The 21,925-nt window shown below is 49.3% G+C and overlaps 1 protein-coding gene across 1 annotated transcript; it reads right to left on the minus strand.

The window, feature by feature from the left end:
• Window positions 1-9,767: 9,767 nt before the first annotated feature.
• On the minus strand, window positions 9,768-21,607 carry LOC142365043 (uncharacterized). Its single transcript, XM_075445449.1, has 6 exons — window positions 21,360-21,607; window positions 21,180-21,296; window positions 20,584-21,089; window positions 20,329-20,550; window positions 20,134-20,244; window positions 9,768-9,859 (listed from the first exon to the last, which is right to left on the minus strand). Exons 1-6 carry the CDS (start codon window positions 21,605-21,607, stop codon window positions 9,768-9,770), a joined length of 1,296 nt encoding a protein of 431 aa, XP_075301564.1.
• Window positions 21,608-21,925: the final 318 nt, after the last annotated feature.

Here is a 21,925-nt window from a genome sequence, read left to right on the forward strand (position 1 = left end):
CAGTGCCTTCTACTTGAAAACTTTGAAGCCTTTTTTCCATAAAGTCCTCTGACTGTCCTCTCTGTATTTTCCAGTCTTTCTGTTGCTTTGGTTCGTCTTGAGCCTCTGCCTGTTAACCCTATAGCCCACTTGTCATTTACGTTAATAAAACAGCTCATGTGGGTAACAAGAACCTGGTCTCTGATATGACCGAGCTCCACAAGAAAGGAGCGACTATCCTACTCTAGCTCTACCAAAGCTTGTATGAAAGTATCTGGTTTCATAAAGAAACTCAAGAGAAACAGAGAAATTGGACTTACCCCTTTAGCAACAGGAATGAAGGTCTGTGGGAGCAGAGAAGCCAATGAAGGAAACTGGGATGAAAGAGCTTTTATACTGTTCCAAAGGGTTATCTGGGACATGAGACATCTCTTGGCAAGTGTAACCTAATTACACATCCCAGCCAATTTCTATCCGCTGTATTCAGCTTCCGACATTTTCCCTTTGATGCACTGTGCTTTTAGTGTTGTAATTGTCCTGTAGGTTATTAATAGCACTCTAATTTCTCCTCCCTATGAAAGAGATTGGAAGGTATTTCAAGCAAAGTGACGCCAATACCAAAGAAACTAATGGATCTGGTCATGGACAACAAGTATCAAGCGGAAGAGATGTCTGTAATTCAGGAATACCAAGTCCTCAAGCTATGTCGGGATGTCACGTGGACCAAGAGCTAAACGTGATCCCATCTCCATGTGATGGAAAAATGATTACTAATGTTAACTCACGCAGATTATGTTTAGGACAGGAATACTCTACCTGAATTGCCCAATGGAACCGGATATTCTAATGAGAGATTCAGAGTTAGCCCAAAGACATCCTTCATTGATTATTTCAAACCGTCTGCGTGGTGTGTCCTATCAAGGATTTACTTTATTCTTGCTACAGATGCTGTTTTAGTTTATTTCTGCAATATGGTACCGATGGCAGTGATATCAAACCATGGAGCAGAATGGTTTGAGATGAACCCACCAGCCTGAGTCCTGCTCACACTCCCAGAGGTGTAGTTCTTTTCTGTTCCTATTTTACTCTGTCCTTCTTTAATGTACTTCTAATTTTGCTCCCAACACTTTAAACAAAACCTGCCTTTCATTTAATTTCTGGAAATTTTTAGCAGCTGAGGTTTTGAGAAGGTGGACCGTGTGCCTGCCTCCTGAATGAAGTTTAAGATCTTTAATTTCACACTAATGTTGAAGATGAGATTTGGACTATTAGCTGGAATAGAGCGCTAGTGTTGCTGCCTTGCTTTCATTACTCAGCCTCGGCACCTCTGCAGCTCTTATGGAAATACGCATTAGACAGGGCTGTAGCTCAAGAAAAAATAAACAAAATGGTGTAATACAGTAGAGGTAGATGCATCTGAGCCTGGATTTTCCCATGAATCACAGAGGAACTTCAGTCTTCCTTCCCGTGTCTGTGTACCGGCCATGCCCATCTAACCCAGCAATTACATTTTCTTGTCCCATAAAAGGCAAGAATGTGTCAACACTGGGATAGCCTTGTGGATTAGGTGTCATGCACACTTGATTTTGGGTGATGCTCTACTAACTCACCGGGATCCCTCAAACAGGTCCATTCACATCTGTGCTTCAGTATCATGAGGTACAAAATGAACCTATAAATACTTTACTGTAAAGTTTTATTTAGGCCGTAGTTAGGCAGCGCATTTAGAAATCTTTGATTGTGTATGGGAGTAAATCTGCTGTGGTAGAGAGGAGACGGTAAAAATAAAAAAAGTGTCTCAGATGTAAGTGTCAGGAGCCAAGGGCAGTAAAGAAAACTGGCTGTGGTCAGGAGAGAGCAGAGTTCCTGTTCTTCAGGGATGCCTCACTGCTGAAGCCTCCAGTCTATAAAATCCCCTTGTTTCAGGCCATTCCCTTCAGTTTGACTTTGCTTCTCCTATTGCTCCCCTGTTGTTGGCCAAGGTATGTGATCTGACTGATGGTCTGGAACATTGATGGAAACTTCTTTGTAGACTGTAGCTCTGTGTTAACCCACTTGACTTGGCTCTCTTTGAATCCAAACTGTTTATTGCAATTAGTGCAAGGGAGAGGTACTTTCCATGGAGTATTTATTGTAGCTCATTGATAAATGATATCTAAATACTGGAAATAACAAACTTTAGGTTTTGAAAGAAATATCTCTCTTGCAGGAAGAATACTATAGTATCTAATATGTCATCCAGGAGATATCTTATACACAATGATAAAACAGGGGGGAAAACAAAGTCCAAATTTGCTGTAGTTAAGTCCTCAATTTCTGGTTGACACTGATTATTTCAAAGCGCAGAAGAAAAAAGATATTGCCTTGCTTCCGTGACCAAGCTATCTCTCCTTTAGGGATACCCCACTGCCTGAAATGGCTTGCTCTTCTGGGAGGGAATCCTTCTTTAACTGGAACTCAACCTGGTATGACCCGGCAGGCTCCTGGCTGGACACTCGGCGCACACCTCTCCTCTATGCCTATGGCCCCAGCTGCACTCATGGCAGAGACTCCTGCCGGGGCAGCCATGACTACCAGCACTACGGCTACCAGCGCTCGGTCTGCTCTGAGCTGGCGCAGTGCCAGGGAAGCAGGTCTTCTCCCTGTGCCGGGGAGCTGGTGAGCAGCTATGAGGCGTGCGGGGCGTGCCGTAGCTATGTGGTGTGCTCGGAGGGGTGTTACGGGGGATGCTACAATTAATGGGAGAGCAGAATGTCTGGGACCCCCACCTTGGTGTGGTCCAGGACTCTCACGTTGCAGCATCATTGTATGCAGCCACAACGGCACAGTCGGAAGTGCTGTGTAGGAGCCCAAGACTTGCCCAATACTTGTTTTATGCTGAGAAATGTGCTCTGCATGCAGGGCCTCCTTGCCTCTCTCTTTTCGAATGTTTGCCTTGGGTTTATCATGCTTTTTGTAGTCTGTTTCTCACCCACTTCTGCTGACTTGATTGAGGCACTGTCCAGAAAATGTCCTCTGCAGAGGCTGCCCTCAGCACAGGCATTGTTGATGCTGTGGCCTTCATGGCAGGGGGAAGGTGGGGACAATTTCCTGCTGAATTTATGCAATCCGCTTTCCTGCTGCACTTCCCAGACATGCATGCTGAGATAACAAAACTCCAGCTCAGGAGAGATTTGCTGTCTCTGTTCCTCAGGCTCTTCCTAGGTTTCTCCTTAAACAAATGACACAGCCTGCAACACTTCAGCTTAGCCGAGAGCAAGCGCGTAGGTGAAAACTTGGACTGCTTAGAAAGAATAAAGATAGGAGATTTTATCTCCCCTTCACCCAAACGCTTTCGGTCAGGCTCAAATCCAGCCTGGAGCCTCCAGCCTGGCTTGGTTTCAACCTTCTGATGGGCACAGGATGGGTTTGACGCTGGCAGAGGGGTGTCTGGGGGAACAGGGACCGTCGGTGGCACCATGCAATGCCTTCATGCACAGAGCTGAAAGTCTCTGACCCTGACGTTCATTCCTTGCACCTGCAATCATGTACCTTGCGTATGGGAATGATGCTCCGCGTTATTTTAATTAACAGTAATAATAAAACAAGTGCTAATAATAAGTTCCTTGTTCTTTTCAAAGGTTCAGAGCAAATCCTTTGCTAATTAAATATCTAGTGCATTACACATAACACTGCTCTCATCCCACAGAGGCAGGGAATCCTGCAGCAATTTTCTTCCGTGCTGATGGACACTGGAGGAGAACTTGGGAATGCAACTAGTGCAATGGGAAATACAGTTGGTAATTTTTGTGGCTATCTGTCCATTCGATATTCCCCTTTTCTACATCTACAAGGGAAGCTCAGAACTTTCATGCTTTGTGCTCAGAAGAGTGAGCTTAAACCTTAGTAGGAACTGGGAACATTTTTTTCTTTCGCAATTTTTCTCTTGTTTTGCAAACACACATGGGGTTTACAGGAATAGAGTTCACAGTGGGACTTCATGCTGCAGTCCATGGCCTGACTTCAACCCAGTTTTATTTTGCATCAGCCACTACTTCATCTAGGCAATATGGACTCTTGCTGGGATTTTCAAAGGTAGATTTACCTTGTACAAAATATCTGTCTAACCCCATATTCTCTGTTTAGAACAGGTCAGAAGGAAGATAAAGAATGACGTAGTCCTTCCTTTGCTTATACCCTCTTGTTTATGGTGATCAGTGATTTTCAGACTTCCTAGATGCAGTCTGCTTTTGTGCTCACCAGACATGTATGTATTACAAAGCCAAAGCTTCTCCTTTAGCTCCTTCAAAATGTGCCTGTGAAGGTCTGAGGCTCAGGGCCAGCTGTTGCAGAGCCAAGGGGTGGGATTAAGGAGAGATGCTGATCTGCACCTTCAACCCCAGACAGCTTTTCCAAACTCAGCATCTGGATTTGTCTGGCAGATGAACAATGTGTGGGGACCGCAGAACTGAGCCTTAATGCATCGCTGCCGTTGAAGTGCAATGGGAAGCGGGGGAAGCTGTGCAAAGCAGCTCTCGTTAATAAAGGTGTGCTTGGGAAAGGTGCTGAAGATAATTATGAGGGTAATGGTGAAAAAACACCAGGACACCAGCATGTTTTGTAAGCTTTAGGTTTTAATATCACATCTTTGCTACTGCAGACAGAAGCAAGAAATTAATGGATTCAAATTCTCACGCATGAGAGGGCAAATCACGTTTCTGCCATGCTAATGCCCCTTTGCCTTGTCAGGAGCAGGGAGAGGTAATTTGTGCTGGAGGGAAGGGGCAGGACCTGCCCAAGCTTGAGGCTGCATCTTGCGGAGGAGACGGGAGAGGCGCAGCCCCGCTTTGTGCGCTGGCCGTCGGCTCGTCTTCGCCCCTTCACTTCTGCTGCTGTGGGGGCCAATGCACTGGCTGCTTGATCTGCTGCTGCTGCTGGCAGGGAGCGGGGACCACCGGCACCTGCCCGGGCACAGTGACCACGGGGACCTGGGGAGGGAGGACCACCACCGGCGTCACATCCTGCACGGCGCTCACTTCGTGGCAGATGACCTCCTCGGAGCCATGGCAGGACCTCTCCTTGTCATGGCAGGACCTCTCCTTGTCATGGCAGGAGGAGCTCTCAGTGCTGTGGCAGCCTCTATCTGCACGGGAGCACATTTTTCGGTAGGTGAGGCGAAACCTGGGAAGGAGAGACCTTTGTCGTTAGATGCATGAAGGGCAGCGTGCTTTCCCCACTCTGTTTTGGGTTCAGATTTGCTTGATGTGTTTGTCAGCCTGCCAGGGCTCGGCAGGATTTGCCTGTCTGCCCATCCCATTTCCCTGGCTTGGGGCTTCGTTCCCGCAGTGCTGAGTCAGCCAGCACCCCCTGAACACCCTCAAGAGCCCCCCAGCAGCCCCCATCTCCATTTCTGCTGGGCTCCATGAGCAGTTTCCCTGCTCTTCCTTGCTGCATCCCACAACCACTCATGCAGGACACCCTGGGATTATCTCCGGTCTGTGTAACGGAGCAGCAGACGCGCTGTGAGCTGTCAGTTTACGCTGCGCTGACACAAGGTATCTTGGCAAGGGTCTGAAAAGCTTGCAGCCAAGAGGGGCCCTGGCACAGCTAGTGGATTTATAGCCAGGACTGGTGGTATCAGAGCCTCGGCAAAATACGCTTTCAAAGCCAGGTGCTCAAAATTAAGAGACTCCTGTGCCTTCTTCCTTTCTCGTATCTTCCGTTCCTTCCGTGCCCTGCAGACCCTTGGCTGGCCAGTCCTCAATTTCCTGAGGCATGAGGAAAATCCTCTGTGCACAATGAAACCCCCTTCTGAGGAGAGCTGATGTTTCAAGGAGGCAGAAGGCATCCAGGATGCGCCTAGCTGAGCTGAAAGCTGTTCATGATACTCCTGCTTCTCACAGTTTGAACCCGCTTCCTCAGTTCTCTCCTAAATTTCTTCAAGAACAGCTTAATACTTTCAGCTCCTGAAGATTTACATTTTTCAAAGGAGCTTGGTAAAGGAGTCAGGCTCAGAAGTGCAATTCAAATTCCCAGCTAACACAAGGTTTCCTATGAAAGATCTGCCTGCTGTCTCCCATTCATTCCCCAATCCCATCCTTTACTTTTTTATTTCCGGTTTGTCCTTTGGCAGTTAGGGGTCTTGAGCACTGAAGTAATCCAAATATATCTACATGTGATAAGAACAATAAATTCTGCTTCTTAGCACAGGCAGTCTTGAGACCAGTATTAATAGTGCAAAATTGCCCCAGCCACAGAGGCAAGAACTTGGCTCTCAATAATCCCAGCACCTGCAGACAGACCCGTCTTTGTAAGAACATAGCTTAGCTCACTTCAACAAATTTTTATAGGAATGAAATATTAGTGGCGTAGGAGCAACTTACCTTGGCTGTGAAGGCTCTGGAGAAGGAGAGGAGTTGAGTGAATGAGCTGCTCTCCCATCCGAGAACTTTTATACGGTTCCTAAGTCTCTTCCTGAAAATGCAATCAACGCCTGGGGAAAAATGACCAAGGTATTTACAAAACAGCCACACCTCTCATTATCCATCATCTTCAAAAGCTTTTTCAACCCGGTTTCTTTGATTGACATGTCGTACAGTAGATTGTCTTCCTTGTGTTACACAGCTTTAATTGCCACCCAGCCCCACACAGGTTGTAATGCACGAAGAGTGAAAACCATGTGGGTGGCTGGACTGTCTCACCGTCATGCTAGGATGAGTTTTATATTGCAAAATGGATGGCAAAGGTGGTGCTTTTTTGAGTTTCTATCCTCCTGAAACCTCTCGTCCGAAGTGTCTCAGGGAGGAGAGGTCATGACGCCCAGTCATCTCTAACTGCTCTTGGCAGGCCAGGGTCTTGCGCTGTGGACAAGAGCCACCATTTTCAGGTCCTCTTCATGAAAAATGGCAAGTTTTTAGAAAATCCTCATCACATGTCCTCTGAAATCATCTTTAAAGTCGTCTTCACCCTGCAAGACATCTGCAAGTGCCAGAAGCTTGGCAGCCAAGCGTCCCCTCTTCATCTCCTTTCTCTGACTGTGTCATTGAGAAATAAAAACAATAAAACCAGGATAACGAAGCCTGTGGCCACTGTGGCAGGCTCCAAGAGCTATGACAGGAAGGTGACCTGTCAAAGCCAGGTAGTGGTACAGGCCGCTTTTGGAAGTTTTGACTTATACCTGTGAATACCCCGAAAATGTAGTGCGGTTTTTCTGCCCATGTCCATCTACTTCACTCTGATTTCAGAGCCATTTCATGGATATTGACATAGTTACCACGAATTTTCATTGCTGACAGTTTTTCTGGGCAATACCAAAAGCCTCGAACAGAATTGATTTCTTAAAATTCCTGATTTTCTCATTATTTTATTTGCCTGCCTCTGAAGCAGCCATTGTCCATAGTGGGAAATGCATGTGTACAGCAGCCGATTGGGCAAACCTTGAGTTCATGAGTAAGCCGTGAGTAAAGTGCTAGCTCAGAGATCGTGTACCTGAGCTCACCACGCGTCTTGAGCTCAGCCAGCTCTTCCCTGGGGTGGGAGGGCTGCACCCCGGGTGTGAAGCAGCAGACTGCTGGCCCTGGTGCAACCAGCTGTGCAACCATGGCTTTACAACAGCTCCGGTTTCTCCGTTGCCCTCCCATTAGTCTCTCGACCATGCAATTTCATAAGGGCTCACTCTGTGCTTTTACTCGTTTTGTGCCTTAACTCCCTCTGCAAACGTGGGAGTCACACGCTTTTGTTGGGCAGAGATTGACTGAGCACCTGAGGCAGAGGAGTGGCCCTCACTTGCTGTCTCTAAACCCGTTTCTTTAGTTTCTATCCAGAGGTGCCAGTTAGTGAGTTCCATCACGCAGCCAGTTTCATGTTTACCCTTCAGCCTGCCTGCCTGCAAACAGCCGAAGCCGAGGGGCCACGGCCTTTGCAAGCACCGACATGCTCCTGGTCGAGAGTCCTGCATTATCACAGTTCACCCGCGCTGAGGGATGACTCATTCCTCCCCCCTTGCACAACGAGCAGGGAGGAAATCCACACGTGCAAGTGCGCATGCGTGTGCCCGCGTGTAAAATCCAGCCTCGGCCCAGCCCTGGGCTCACGCTGGAGGTGAGCTGCAGCCGCTCGAGTCTGTGGAGAAAGGCAGTGGAGTGCAGCCCCAGCTCCTCGTTTTCAAGCTTTGGATGCAGAAACATTCTCCTTCTCTGCTGGGTGTAATATATGATTATTTAATCTGGCTCATTTAACATCTAAGCTCGTGGAGTGCTTTTTGATACAAGCCTCAAAGAACCAGACAGGTGGGACAGTGAATAAGAAATGTACTTTTAAAGTCTTTTCTGCTTTCTATTTGATTTTTTTTTTGGGGGAGGACTGAAATTCTGGTGTGTTTTTCAGTCTTTTAGTTGAATAGACAAGAAGTTTTTGAATATTCCAAACTCTAATCGGTTTTCTGGAAGTCTCTTCAAAGTTGTTTGAGATGTCTGAGTTATTTTGTTACCTTTGAAGCCATCAGATCAAGTAGGGAAAATAGCAGAAATCAATAATGAAGTGGTAGATTTTAGAAACACAATTAGATGCAAATAAATGATAACACTGTCTAGTGTTAGAATGGAATTTGATATGGCTGGTGACAAAACCTTTTGTGTGTAACGTTCCCTGCACCACAATCTTACAACATTTTACTGGACAGAAGATACCTATTGTGGCACCAAACACGGGGCCAGAGCTCAGAGGATTTTGGTTTTGTGTAAACTCTGGTGTTTTACAAACATCAGGGTAAAGTTTTCTCGATTTTTATTGAGCTGAAAGGGTCAAAATCACCACAGGTGGGTGAAAGCAGCAGTGATAAAAAAGATTTTACAACGTAATTTTATGTTCTGTTCTCTCTCTTTCAAATGGACACAGAGTGGGTTTTTTCTTGGTTACCAATATTTGGAGGAGTCTAAAGACCCCAGAGAACAGTCCTAAGACACGAAATATTTGGCAAATACCATATAACAACCAGCAATGGATGTTCAAGCCTCCCCCGTGCTGTCCTATCAGCACGGCACAGAGGAACTCTCTTTTCCCTGTGCCTAATTTAGGGCCTAATTCTATCAAAAAATGTCATGAAGCAGGTTAAGAAGCAAACGAGCTTGTTCGAGTTGCCTCATGTCACTGGTGCAAGCATAAGGTTTACATGCCCCGGCTTACAACATCGCCTGCAATCTCTGGGACAGGAGCCTGGCGTGTAATTGTTTCCAAGTAAATAACTTTGCACTCCCAAGGTCACGATGTAAATAATCATCAGCCGGAAATCACCCGGGAGTTTCACGTATCTTCTTGACGCATCTCGCAGACTCTGGCCCTGTACCCGTGCAGAGGGTCTCGGCAGGGCTCAGTGTTTCAGTTTGATGGGAACAGAGAAAAATTGACAACCTTCTCTTGCTGTTGAAAATTATGTATTTTAATTCTGTTAAAAGAAATATTGCATTTGAGGTTGCTTGCAAAATATATATCAAAAATGTTGGAAGATAAATCTTGTGTTGTGAAGTAGACTCCTTGGGTATCTATCTGTGTTTTGAGTGAAGGAGCCAGAAATTAAAGAAATCATTCAGATACTGGAATTTCCCACAGACTGTGAAGCTTTATTTTCCAACCCATGAGCAAAAGGAGATGGAGAAAAGAATCTTTTCCCTTCACCAATGCACAAACCACTTTTCCCAGCGATGCCCACAGCAGCACTACTAGCATAGCCCAACACGAGGACCGCAAAGCTCCCCGACCATAATGACACAGCCAGGGCACTTTTGCTTGAGCAAGGGTGGCTGCTGGGTCAGTCACTTCTTCTGGCTGGGGGGCCAGTAGCTGGTCTGCTTGCTCTGTTCAGCCTCGATGCTGGGAACAACCACTGGGCATTTCTGCTGCATGGCTTGGGAGCACCCACCGCCTCCAGAGCTGAGCTCTGGGCCTGAGCATCCCATGACGCCATAGCCCAATCCTCCGTGATAATGCCCTGATCCACCACTGCCCCCACCTGCTGTTAAGGCCGTTTCTCTCGGTGCCGCATCGTATCTGTATCCGTATCCTCCTGCTGCAGTAATGCCCAACCTCCCACTGTGGCAGCTGGATCCTCCACCACCCCCTGAGCTGCCAGTGATGTTGTGGCCTGAGTCAGCCATTCCCCCTCCAGTGCTGTGGACTGGGACTGTCCCCCCTGCAATGCCCCAACCAGATGTGTCCCCGCTGTCACCGCTGGTTATTACAACAGATCCATCACCGCCACATCTGTACCCCCCTGCAATGCTGTAGGTGGATGATGTTGGCGTAGGCTGGTAGGATGAAGATCCCCGGCTGTAGATGACCGAGCCATCCCCACCACAGAAGAAGGAGCCGTGTCCCTGGATGTTTGATATGCTCCCGCTGTCGCATCCTCTATGGTGTGAGGAGATTTCATTGTTGTAGCCCCTGTTCTGCCGGCCACATCTCCCTCGGAGATAGCGATAAATCTGAAAGAGGAAAAAAACCCCTCAACCTGCACCATTTTCCTTCATTTTTGCACCATGGCAGGTGGGGAGGCTTCAGATGGTGTGGTCAGAAAAGCTTTGCCAGGGGCTGGGGCAGTACCAGGTTTTGAAACCCGGTACTCCCTAGCAGTTCTTCAAACACAAGAGTGCAAGAGACTCCTACTGGGATAGCTTTTCTCTTTCTTACCTCCAGGATGTATCTGCAGAGAATCAAAATCTGAAATATATTCTTTTAACCTGTAATAATTGCCATGGTTTTCCCTACTCATCATGACCGTAACCACAGAGCTGTAAAAATAGCAAGGATTATCCTCGCTTCAGTTTTTAAACTGCTGCAAGAGCGGTGGATCAAAATGTCCATGCAAGATGATGTTGCTGCCATCGTTGCATAGCATCCCCAAAGGTCTTTTACATAAGGTAATCGGCACAGGCATGGACATATGTAACCATTATGAAGGACAGCACAGGCTTGTTATTAAATTAAAAAATGTGTCCCACACACTGAAAACACAATCAAAACTGCAAAGACTACAGGGTCACCACGTGCTGGTGCCACTACAGATACATTGGGGTTTTTAACCTGCTCAGTCCTATAGCTCCCAGTCTGGTGACCTGACTTCCCCTTGCTTCCTAGTGATCTGATCAGCACCATGGCACGAAACTGTCCAGATCATGAGAACTTTGCTATGGAAGCTCAGGCAGCATGGGTACAGCTGCCAGCACATGTCAAGATATCAAAGGAAGCTATGTGCCATGAATATGAAATAATAAAGTCTCAGAAAAGAGCAGACTTACCCTCCTCAGCCATTGGAAACACATTTAGAAGATAAAAGTCGACTGAACAAGGAGCTTTAACAGACAGGAACTTTTATATGGCGTTTAGCATATATGGGAAGTGAGACACCCTAAGGAATGGCAAGGATTTATTTACTAGTCTAACTCTGATTTCAGTGTTTGCTTTGACTCACGACGTCTGATCGATATCTTTCCTTCACACTGCTTGTTGTGTTGCACGCAGTGGTAATTGCTACTTCTGCTTAATGATCCTATTCCTGTGCTCCTGCCCTGAGCTATGGAGGATCTCTTCAGCCCCCAATGAGGTTGCGGCACTGGGGGAGACCGGGAGAGGTGGGTGGGAGTGTGGGTGTAGGGAAATGCCGAGCAAGAGGATTAGCGAGTGTGGGGCAGAGGGTGGTGGTGACCAGGTCCTGCTCAGGAAAAGGGCAGGGAGGCTGCGATTTAGCAGTGTGGCAGCGCTCGTGGCTCAGGGCATCGCTGTAAGGGTGGGGGTGATCAGTGGGTACCCGAGAGAAAGGAACCTGAACACTCCGAAAGAATCTAGTTGCCACACAGCACTTTGATCCCTCCAGCATCTTACTGGTGCCTCCAGTGCGAGAGCTGCTGAAGAAGACATTTGCATCCTTACCAGAAGCTTATCAAAAGTGAAGCGCCCTGCTCAGGTATTTTGCAAGGATGCTAGAGACGCTCTGGGACATCTTAGGGGCCCTGGAGAGAATTGTGGAGGTGTGAATGTCCGAACACTTAAAGCCACTGTGGCTGGATTACTCCTCTAATGAAGGATTATGCCTCCGAATTCCTTCCTTCTTCACTTTCATATGCTGTGTCCTTCCTCCGGCTTGGGAAGAGCACCAAGTACCAGGGAGTCCAGGGAGACTGATCTGGAGGGCTTCAGGGGATGTGTGCTGCGGCCGTGCTGGCGGCGCTGCCTGGCGTGACACCCGTGCTGCAGCCCGTGGTGCTCCAGCTCAGCCCCGCAGCGCGGCTCTGGCAGGCTGGACTAGGTCTGTTCAGCTCTGAGCAATTTTGCCTCTGGGACAATGAGTCCCAGCTTTGGCAAAAGGCCACTTCTGCTGGGCAGGAAGCAGAACACAGAGTGGTGGTGCTGCCCTCGGCGTTCCAAAGCAGATTTCAGAAGGTTGGGCAAGGAAGGATTAAGGCCTGGAGGCATCATTTGGAGTACGTTGAGCTCCCTGAGGAACTTGCTGCTGGTTTTAAGCCCTTCTGCCTGGCCCAGGGCTGATTTGGCTAACCCAGTGTGTGACATTTACCCTCGGGGTAGAGCTGCTGTGAGGTTGCAGGGATGTGGACGTTGGCATGGTGTTATTTGCCACCCCAGGCAGCAACAGCTGCGATTGAGGCTCAGCCCCAGTCCCTGCTCTGCAGGTCTGAGCCTGATGGGCTTGGTCATGTCTCCCTGCAGCATTTTGTTGCTCCACAGACATAGTCATTGGGTGCTGGTGCCTCAGAGGACTTAGAGCCGTGAGCTGGGACGGCTGCACCATGAACAGGCACCAAAGGGATACTGAGTGCTGTGGGTGCTTGACTTTTTAGGTTGTGTTGTTACTCTATCATGGACCCCAGGTGTAAGAATGAAGATGCAAACCCTCTGGGGCTATAAACTGGATGGCTTTAGAGCTGCATCTACAGCAATGCACTCTTGAATCCATCACCTCCTTTACAGAGAGGAGGAGTGAAATGTCTCATCAGATAGATTTCCAGCTTCCAAGACCTTAAGATGCTTGTTGAGAATATGAGAACAAACAAGCTCCAATAAAAAAAGGCAGCTTTGAGATATTACATTTATTAGATATAAAAAATGCTCTTTAGAAAGGAAGCAGAAGCTTATCAAAGGTGTCCCAACACCAGCAGCAGAGCACAATGCTGTGAAACCTGAAGTTCTCAGCACAGGGACACAGCATCAAGGGAAGAGCAGGGAAGGAGACATGCTGGGAGGAAACAGGCAAGCTTGGAAGACAGAGGCAGGGCCGTTCTTAATGAAAACGAGGGCAAAATGTGGCAGTTACTTCTTCTGGTGGCAAGGGGGCAAGTGGCAGGCCTCCTTGGTCTGATGGGACTCGATGTTGGGAATGACAACGGGTCATTTCTGCTGCGCAAACTGACAGGATACTCCGCTGCCCCTTCCAGAGTTGATGATGAATGCATGGCCCGAGGAACCACCACTGGATCCTCCACTGCAGCATCCAGAGGATCCCGCACTACCTCCACCTGCAATGATGATCTTCCCTCCTGAAGACCCGCCACTGGATTCCCCACTGCAGCATCCAGACGAGCTAACTCCTCCACCGCCAGAGCTAATAACGATCTTCTGGCTTGATTCCCAACTGCTGCTGCTGTATCTTCCTTCCACGCTGTAGCCTGAAGATCCTCCACTGCAGGATCCAGATGATCCTCCACTGCTTCCACCTCCAATGATGCTCTTTGATCCTGAAGATGCACCACTGGATCCCCCACTGTAGCATCCAGGGGATCCTCCACTACCTCCACCTTCAATGACGATCTTTGATCCTGAAGACCAACCACTGGATATTCCTCCCATGTCATAGCTGGATCCTCTGCTGCAGCACCCAGAGGATCCTCCACTACCTCCACCTCCAATTACTATCTTCCCTTCTGCAGACCCACCACTGGATCCCCCACTGCAGCATTCAGATGAGCCAGCTCCTCCACTGCCTGAGCTAATAACGATCTTCTGGCCTGATTCCCAACTGCTGCCGCTGTATCGTCCTTCCATGCTGTAGCTTGAGGATCCCCCACTGCAGGATCCAGATGATCCTCCACTGCTTCCACCTCCAATGATGAGCTTTGATCCTGAAGATGCACCACTGGATCCCCCACTGCAGCATCCAGAGGATCCCCCACTACCTCCACCTCCAATGACTGTCTTCCCTTCTGCAGACCCACCACTGGATCCCCCACTGCAGCATTCAGATGAGCCACCTCCGCCACCACCTGAGTTAATAACGATCTTCTGGCCTGATTCCCAGCTGCTGCTTCTGTATCCTCCTCCCATGCTGTAGCTTGAGGATTCCCCACTGCAGGATCCGGATGATCCTCCACCGCTTCCACCTCCAATGATGATCTTTGATGCTGAAGACCCACCACTGGATCCTCCTCTCATGCCATAGCTGAATCCTCCACTGCAGCATCCAGAGGATCCTCCATTGCCTCCACTTCCAATTATTATCTTCCCTCCACTGGATCCCCCACTGCAGCATCCAGATGATCCTGCGCTACCTCCACCTCCAATTACTATCTTCCCTTCTGCAGACCCACCACTGGATCCCCCACTGCAGCATTCAGATGAGCCACCTCCACCACCACCTGAGTTAATAACGATCTTCTGGCCTGATTCCCAGTTGCTGCTGCTGTATCCTCCTCCCATGCTGTAGCTTGAGGATCCCCCACTGCAGGATCCGGATGATCCTCCACCGCTTCCACCTGCAGTGATGCTATTTGATCCTGAAGACCCACCACTGGATCCTCCTCCTATGTCATAGCTGGATCCTCCACTACAGTATCCAGAGGAACCTCCACTACCTCCGCCTTCAATGATAATCTTTGATCCTGAAGACCCACCACTGCATCCCCCACTGCAGCATCCGGAATATCCTCCTGCTCCATCGCCACAGCTAATAATGATCTTCTGGCCTGATCCCCCACTGCCACTGCTGTATCCTCCTCCCATGCCATAGCTTGAGGAGTCTCCACTGCAGCAGGATCCACCTCCTCCACAGCCACAGCTGACAATGATCTTGCCAGAGCCCCCACTGCTACCGCAGTAGCTGCCTGAGCCTGAGCACCCACAGCAGGAAGAGCCCTGTGTGTGACAGCTGAAGGAGCAGCCTCCATGGCAGCAGGAGCCCTCACTGTGACATCTGCTGGACTGGCAGCATGTTTCATGGCAGCCTCCGCAGGTCTGTCTGGAGCACATTTTTGAGCAGTGAACCTGTAAGGAACAGTGCTTTCAGAAAGGAGCCCCTTGTAGATGCTGCTGAACCTTCACAGCAAACCAAAAATGGAGCAGTACCCAGGAAATACCTGGTCTGCCCCATCTTCTGCTGTCCTACAAGAATGGCAGCTTCACCACCTCCCTCACCCTTGTTAACCAGCAGGAAAGACCTGCAATGAAGAGCTCCCAGGGACTGGTCTGCAGATCATAACAGTCACAGAAAACCTCTGTGTGCGGGAACATTGGGAATACTTCCAGAGATTCACACACGTGCTCTAACACACTCAGAGCCAGCAGTCTAAAAACTTTACTCCCACTGTAGATCCTTTGGGATTTACAGACTGCTGGAACTCACCTCAGCTGAAAATTCAGCCATATTTGTGTGCCCTAAGAGTATCAGCTACAACTCCCTGCTGTTAGGAAGGCAGTCCTGTTAGCACACCAAATTGGTTTTCAGAGAATCCCAGCTGATGTCCAGCCAGCACATTTCCCTTGTTCAAAGCATGCTCAAAGACCAAATGGTGGAGCAACCTCTCTGCATAGGAGTTACAAAAGTTTCTGTATCAACGGCCTTACCTTCAGCGCAACTGGAAATGCTTGCAAGGCTTGGCGGCAGGTGAATGACAAACCTTGGGGTAGGTGAGCTTTTATATTGTGTACTTTGTGCTCTCCAGGGAAGTGATACGCCCTAAAGAACAGTGATATATTTATTTACTGAGCCTTGCTTTTGCTACCCGCTTCTTTGACTCGCAGCAGATAGGTGATATGAAGGAGACGTATCAACTACGTTCTGCACTGCGATTGCTAATTCTACTTAACGAATGTGAAGGTGCAGCCCCTTTCCCCCCCCTCACCTGGCAATCCCAGAACCAACATTGTGTTCTTGCTTGCACCGCAGGAATAGCCAGCTGGTGTGCAGTGAATCGGGACGACCTGGCACTTTCGTTGCCTTCGTACAAGAGCAGTGAGTTGGGCCGGATCAGGCACTCCCTGACCGCACCTGAAACTCCTGGTGCCTGGAGTCACACCTGCCTGGTAAATGCCAGAAATGTACATTCTGGGTGGTACTGGAATTGTATAGTTTCTGTCTAAATAGCAGGATTGAATCCTGTGGATTGGGACCAGGATGGAAAATTACTGGTGCCTAAAGTCAGTCATCTGGAGACCCTACAAAACAGCGGTACCAAGGAAGCCCTTTGAGCAATTCTGGTCCCCAGTGGGCTGCAGCCAGTAACTCCCTCTGAGTGGGACACTTCTCAGAGTAACTTGAACTCTGTCAACATTACCTGGGCTGATCTCGCTGAGAATCGACCTTTGCCCATTGAGAAATAATTCGATCTGAAGTGAGTATTTCACTGAACTCAGGGCAATTTTTATGATTGCGTGCGTGTGTGTGAATCTATTCAAAACATAATATTCTGTTACTGTGGTTGTAACAGAAAATTCTTTCTAATCACTCAGTAAATGCTAAGTTAACTAGTGATTAATAGCTGCTAAATCCCTGTGATTCTCTTTCTCTTTAAACAGTGAACACACCCTGAATTGCTGCTAAACCAATTCCTTAGACATAAACTGTTGTGGTCTAAGGCCGGTTCCGGATCCAGCTGCACCCAGGCTCCTCTCTGAGAAGTAGTTTAGAAAGCAATGGGGGTCCAGTCTGAGCCTGGTGACTCAACAAGAGGGTCTCCCTATCCCCCTATACTTCTCTTCAAATCTGTAGAAAACATTTTCCACCCAAAACCCCCTTTGATTTTGTATTCCATTCATTTGATAAGTAATAGAGTGAACCTTGCCAATGAACTTTGTAAGATCACATTTTCTAAATTTTCAGTAAAATATTTTCCTGGAAAACCTTTCAGTGACTCTTTCTGCGACGTAACCACTCATTCGCGACAATGATTCACTTCCGAGAGTCTTGTTCTGAAACGCTGAGGGGAACAGCGTTTCTGGGGGTCTACCTTGGGGGCTCCCCAATGCATTTCTGCTAGGCTGCATCTTCTCGGATACTCAGCAGAGAGTGGAGACAGAGCAGATGCTGTGGGACGGAGGCTGGAGTGAGTTAAGGCTAGAGCATGACAGAAGGACAAGGGTGAAGGTGTGCTGGAGGGGAGTCCCAGGAAGTTTGGGGGAAAGAGGGTTTCATCAGGGACTGGAGAGACGGGGAGCTGGATGGGAAGCAAGAGCACGTCCAGCTCCCTGGGAAAGGCAACTTGCTCAGCAGGCCAGAGGTACCACTGCTGATGGGGCAGCGCACCACTTTGGAGCACCTCAGCCCAGATCCATTTCAGAAGGCCCCATGAGGATGGCAGAGACATGGGGGCCATTTCCCCACACTTTTGGGAGCCCAAGGTGGATGCTGCTGTTGGACTGAGCAGAGAAGTCTGTGCTCAGCTCCAGTTTCCCAGGGCTTCTGATCTCCAGGCAGTGACAGGGAAAGTCTTGAAATCCTGCTATTTGAGAAGGTGCATTTGAAGGCCACCTAGAACCTGTCCTTGAACTCTAGGACATGAAACATTTCCTGTCTCTCAGCAGGGCTTATTTTCTGCAGGTCCTGCTTCACTGGCCAGCGCACCCACACCTGAGGCTGGGGAGGCCTCTGGGTATTTTGCTTGCTGGAGAATGACAGTTCGTCAGCACAGTTATCACAGCGCTGGCTGCTGTATCTTGCAGCAGCTTCATCCTGTCACTGCATGCTTAGAGGTTGACAACAGCATCCACCCTCGTGGGAGACTGAGTAGAGGTGAGCATAACTGGGGGTTTTTAGCCAAGAGGATGCATGACAGCAGCGGCAGGCTGCCCAGTCCCGTCACCATGAAAGTAATTTTGAACATGCACGGAACCCCACTGGTATGACGACAGGACCATCAGCACCAGCAACGTGGGTGCAGGGGGCTTCCTGCATTTTGCTTTGGACTTCCTCCAGTGGCTTAAGCTCCCCTCTCAACACCAAAGGCAAATCTAGGGTGTCACTGCAATTCTGTCTCTCACCCATGAAGTGTGGGCGTTGTGCTACTGAGCATCGCAACACCTTGATCCTCTCCGTGTATTTAACCTGTAGGGACTTGCATGAAGGGGCACCTAGGATTTTCTGCTCCTCAGGACACCCAGGGTGCGAGGGAAGGCTGTGGAGGCATTCAGCAGGGGTGGCGAGAGCTGCTCCTGCAAGCACTGGTGTGCAGAGATCCCATGGCTGGACCCTGCAGGGACTGGAAGCACTGAACCTGTAGCTCATGCACAAGTGGCAGAAGAGCATGGTTGGAACTGCAGCTACTGGAGGGGTTGTCATTGCCACAACTGCCTCCCAGGTTAAAGAGCAGCTTTAATACCTATGTTGGGTAAAGGCAAGGGAGGGTACAAAAGGCTTGACGGTGGAGGCTGCCCCAGCTTCGAGCCACAGTGCCTGTTTGATGATGCTCTGTCTGCCCTGCAGAACAGCAGCCCTCAGAATGGGCTGGCAGCTCGTGTTCTCTTTCAGTCTCGTCACTGCAAAGACCTCAAAGGATGGTGCACAGGTGTGCATTGTTAGGAGAGAGAGAAAACGCTTGGCTGCTTCTGACAATCGCTTTGTCCAGCAGCTTCCTTCTTGCACAGCAATACTGACTTTGATAGTGTGGGACACGGTGAAGATACTGCTGGTGTGAAAGGAACTCTCCAATTTTTCCGCCAAAGGCAGGAGCGGGTCAGTCATGGTCCCTCAAGCGTTTGCACAGTCAGTGATCCCTCTTGCTCCTGATTTTCTTTCCTGCCTACTGGCTGTGTGTGTGAGAAGGACAAAAAAGCCTCTTAGCTTAAAATTTACTAAATGCAAGGCTGTAACACACCTGTCCTGAACAGGACTTGCTGCAGACTTCAGCACAAATGCTACTGAACATTTCCCACCATAACTGATGGTTTTCTTGTGATAAATCTAGAAAAATGGTGCACATAAAAACCCAACTCTATTTCCAAAGGATGCTGCTGTCTGCACTGGAAGTCCCTGCAGTGAAAGCCAGAGCTTGTGGTCTTCTCCTTCTCTGGGAAGGGGAAACCAAGGTGGAGCTCTTGCCCAGGTTAAAGTTGCAGCCTTGCTGGACATGCTTTGCAAGAGGGACACAGACGATCTGCTTGAGCAAGAAGGTCTCTCTCAGGCAAGATCTGTTAACACTCATGTACTCCAACTCGACAGACTAAAGAAGAGTTGACAGCTGAACAGATTTGATGTATTATTCACTTTTTGAAAGTAAACAGGGCAACTGACAAAGCATAAAAGCAACCTTACAAAACCAGTTCTTTCTGTACATGGTATTTTTTATTTCCTTTCACATAGATGGGTGAGAAGAGCCATCTTGGAGTTCTCAGCACAGGGACGCAGCATCAAGGGAAGAGAAGGGAAGGAGACATGCTGGGAGGAAACAGGCAAGCTTGGAAGACAGAGGCAGGGCTGTTCTTAATGAAAACAAGCGCCTGCTGTGGCTGTTACTTCTGGTGGCAGGGGGGCCAGTGGCAGGCCTGCTTGGTCTGATGAGGCTCGATGTTGGGAATGACAATGGGGCATTTCTGCTGCGCAGACTGGTGGGATCCTCCGCTGCCCCCTCCAGAGCTGATGATGATTGCATGGCCCGAGGAACCGCCACTGCCACCACTGGATCCTCCACTGCAGCATCCAGAGGATCCTCCACTACCCCCACCTCCAATGATGATCTTCCCTCCTGAAGACCCACCGCTGGAACCCCCACTGCAGCATCCAGATGAGCCACCTCCTCCACCACCTGAGCTAATAATGATCTTCTGGCCTGATCTTCTGGCTGCTGTATCCTCCTCCCATGCCATAGCTTGAGGATCCTCCACTGCAGCATCCAGAAGATCCCGCACCACCTCCACCTCCAATGATGATCTTCCCTCCTGAAGACCCACCGCTGGAACCCCCACTGCAGCATCCAGATGAGCCACCTCCTCCACCACCTGAGCTAATAATGATCTTCTGGCCTGATCCCCCACCGTTGCTGCTGTATCCTCCTCCCATGCCATAGCTTGAGGATCCTCCACTGCAGCATCCAGATGATCCCCCACTACCTCCACCTCCAATGATGATCTTCCCTCCTGAAGACCCACTGCTGGAACCACCACTGCAGCATCCAGATGATCCTCCGCTACCTCCACCTCCAATGATGCTCTTTGATCCTGAAGACCCACCACTGTATCCTCCTCCTATGCCATAGCTGGATCCTCCACTGCAGCATCCAGAGGATCCCCCACTACCTCCACCTCCAATGATAATCTTTGATCCTGAAGACCCACCACTGGATCCCCCACTGCAGCATCCAGATGATCCTCCACTACCTCCACCTCCAATGATAATCTTTGATCCTGAAGACCCACCACTGGATCCCCCACTGCAGCATCCAGATGATCCTCCACTACCTCCACCTCCAATGATGATCTTTGCTCCTGAAGACCCACCACTGGATCCTCCTCCTATACCATAGGTAGATCCTCCACTGCAGCATCCAGAGGATCCCCCACTACCTCCACCTCCAATGATGCTCTTTGATCCTGAAGACCAACCACTGGATCCTCCTCCCATACCATAGCTGGATCCTCCACTGCAGCATCCAGATGATCCCCCACTACCTCCACCTCCAATGATGCTCTTTGATCCTGAAGATCCACCACTGGATCCTCCTCCCATGCCATAGCTGGATCCTCCACTGCAGTATCCAGAGGAACCTCCACTACCTCCACCTCCAATGATGATCTTTGATCCTGAGGACCCACCACTGGATCCTCCTCCCATGCCATAGCTGGATCCTCCACTGCAGTATCCAGAGGAACCTCCACTACCTCCACCTGCAATGATGATCTTTGATCCTGAGGACCCACCACTAGATCTTCCACTGCAGCATCCAGACGAGCCACCTCCTCCACCACCTGAGCTAATAATGATCTTCTGGCCTGATCCCCCACCACTGCTGCTGTATCCTCCTCCCATGCTGTAGCCTGAGGATCCCCCACTGCAGGATCCAGATGATCCTCCACCGCTTCCACCTCCAATGATGCTCTTTGATCCTGAAGACCCACCACTGGATCCTCCACTGCAGCATCCAGAAGAACCTCCACTACCTCCACCTCCAATGATGATCTTTGATCCTGAAGACCCACCGCTGGATCCCCCACTGCAGCATCCGGAATATCCTCCTCCTCCACCACCAGAACTGACAATGATCTTGCCAGAGCCCCCACTGCTCCCACCGTAGCTGCCTGAGCCTGAGCCCCCACAGCAGGAGAAATCCTGTGTCTGGTAGCTGGAGGAGCTGCTCCCGTGGCAGCAGGAGCCTCCGCTGTGGCATCCGCTGGACTGGGAAGATGTTTCATGGCAGCCTCCGGAGGATTGTCTGGAACACATCTTCGAGCAGTGACCCTACAAGAAACCACATACTTTTTACTCAAGAACAGCCACCTCCATCATGAGAATTTCCCCCCACCAGAAGGATCCGTGTACAGCTTCATGGCACTAGCAGACAGTCTCCAGAACCAATGAAGTTCCTTTCTTCTAAGCACTTTGTGCTCCATGGATCCCAGCCAAACGTAGAGCCCATTGCTAACAGGAGATTAGCAGATCGCTGGTTAATCAACCCATCATTTAAAGTCTTTTATCCCATAGCTGGTCCATCTCAATATCTATACTGATGAAACACCTGACTTTCAGTAGCACGGGATGATC

The sequence above is a fragment of the Opisthocomus hoazin genome, chromosome 30 (assembly GCF_030867145.1).
Source record: "Opisthocomus hoazin isolate bOpiHoa1 chromosome 30, bOpiHoa1.hap1, whole genome shotgun sequence".
Lineage (NCBI taxonomy): Eukaryota > Metazoa > Chordata > Aves > Opisthocomiformes > Opisthocomidae > Opisthocomus > Opisthocomus hoazin.

Excerpts from the sequence above, each read along its gene's own strand:
- LOC142365043 (XM_075445449.1), bottom strand. The coding sequence starts at position 21,607 with ATGTGTTCCAGACAATCCTCCGGAGGCTGCCATGAAACATCTTCCCAG. Across the intron at positions 20,551-20,583 it reads CTGCAGTGGGGGATCCAGTG|GTGGAGGTAGTGGAGGATCA; the intron begins GTGGGTCTTCAG and ends TTATCATTGGAG. Across the intron at positions 20,245-20,328 it reads ATCATCTGGATGCTGCAGTG|GATCCTCAAGCTATGGCATG; the intron begins GTGGTTCCAGCA and ends GCTGCAGTGGAG.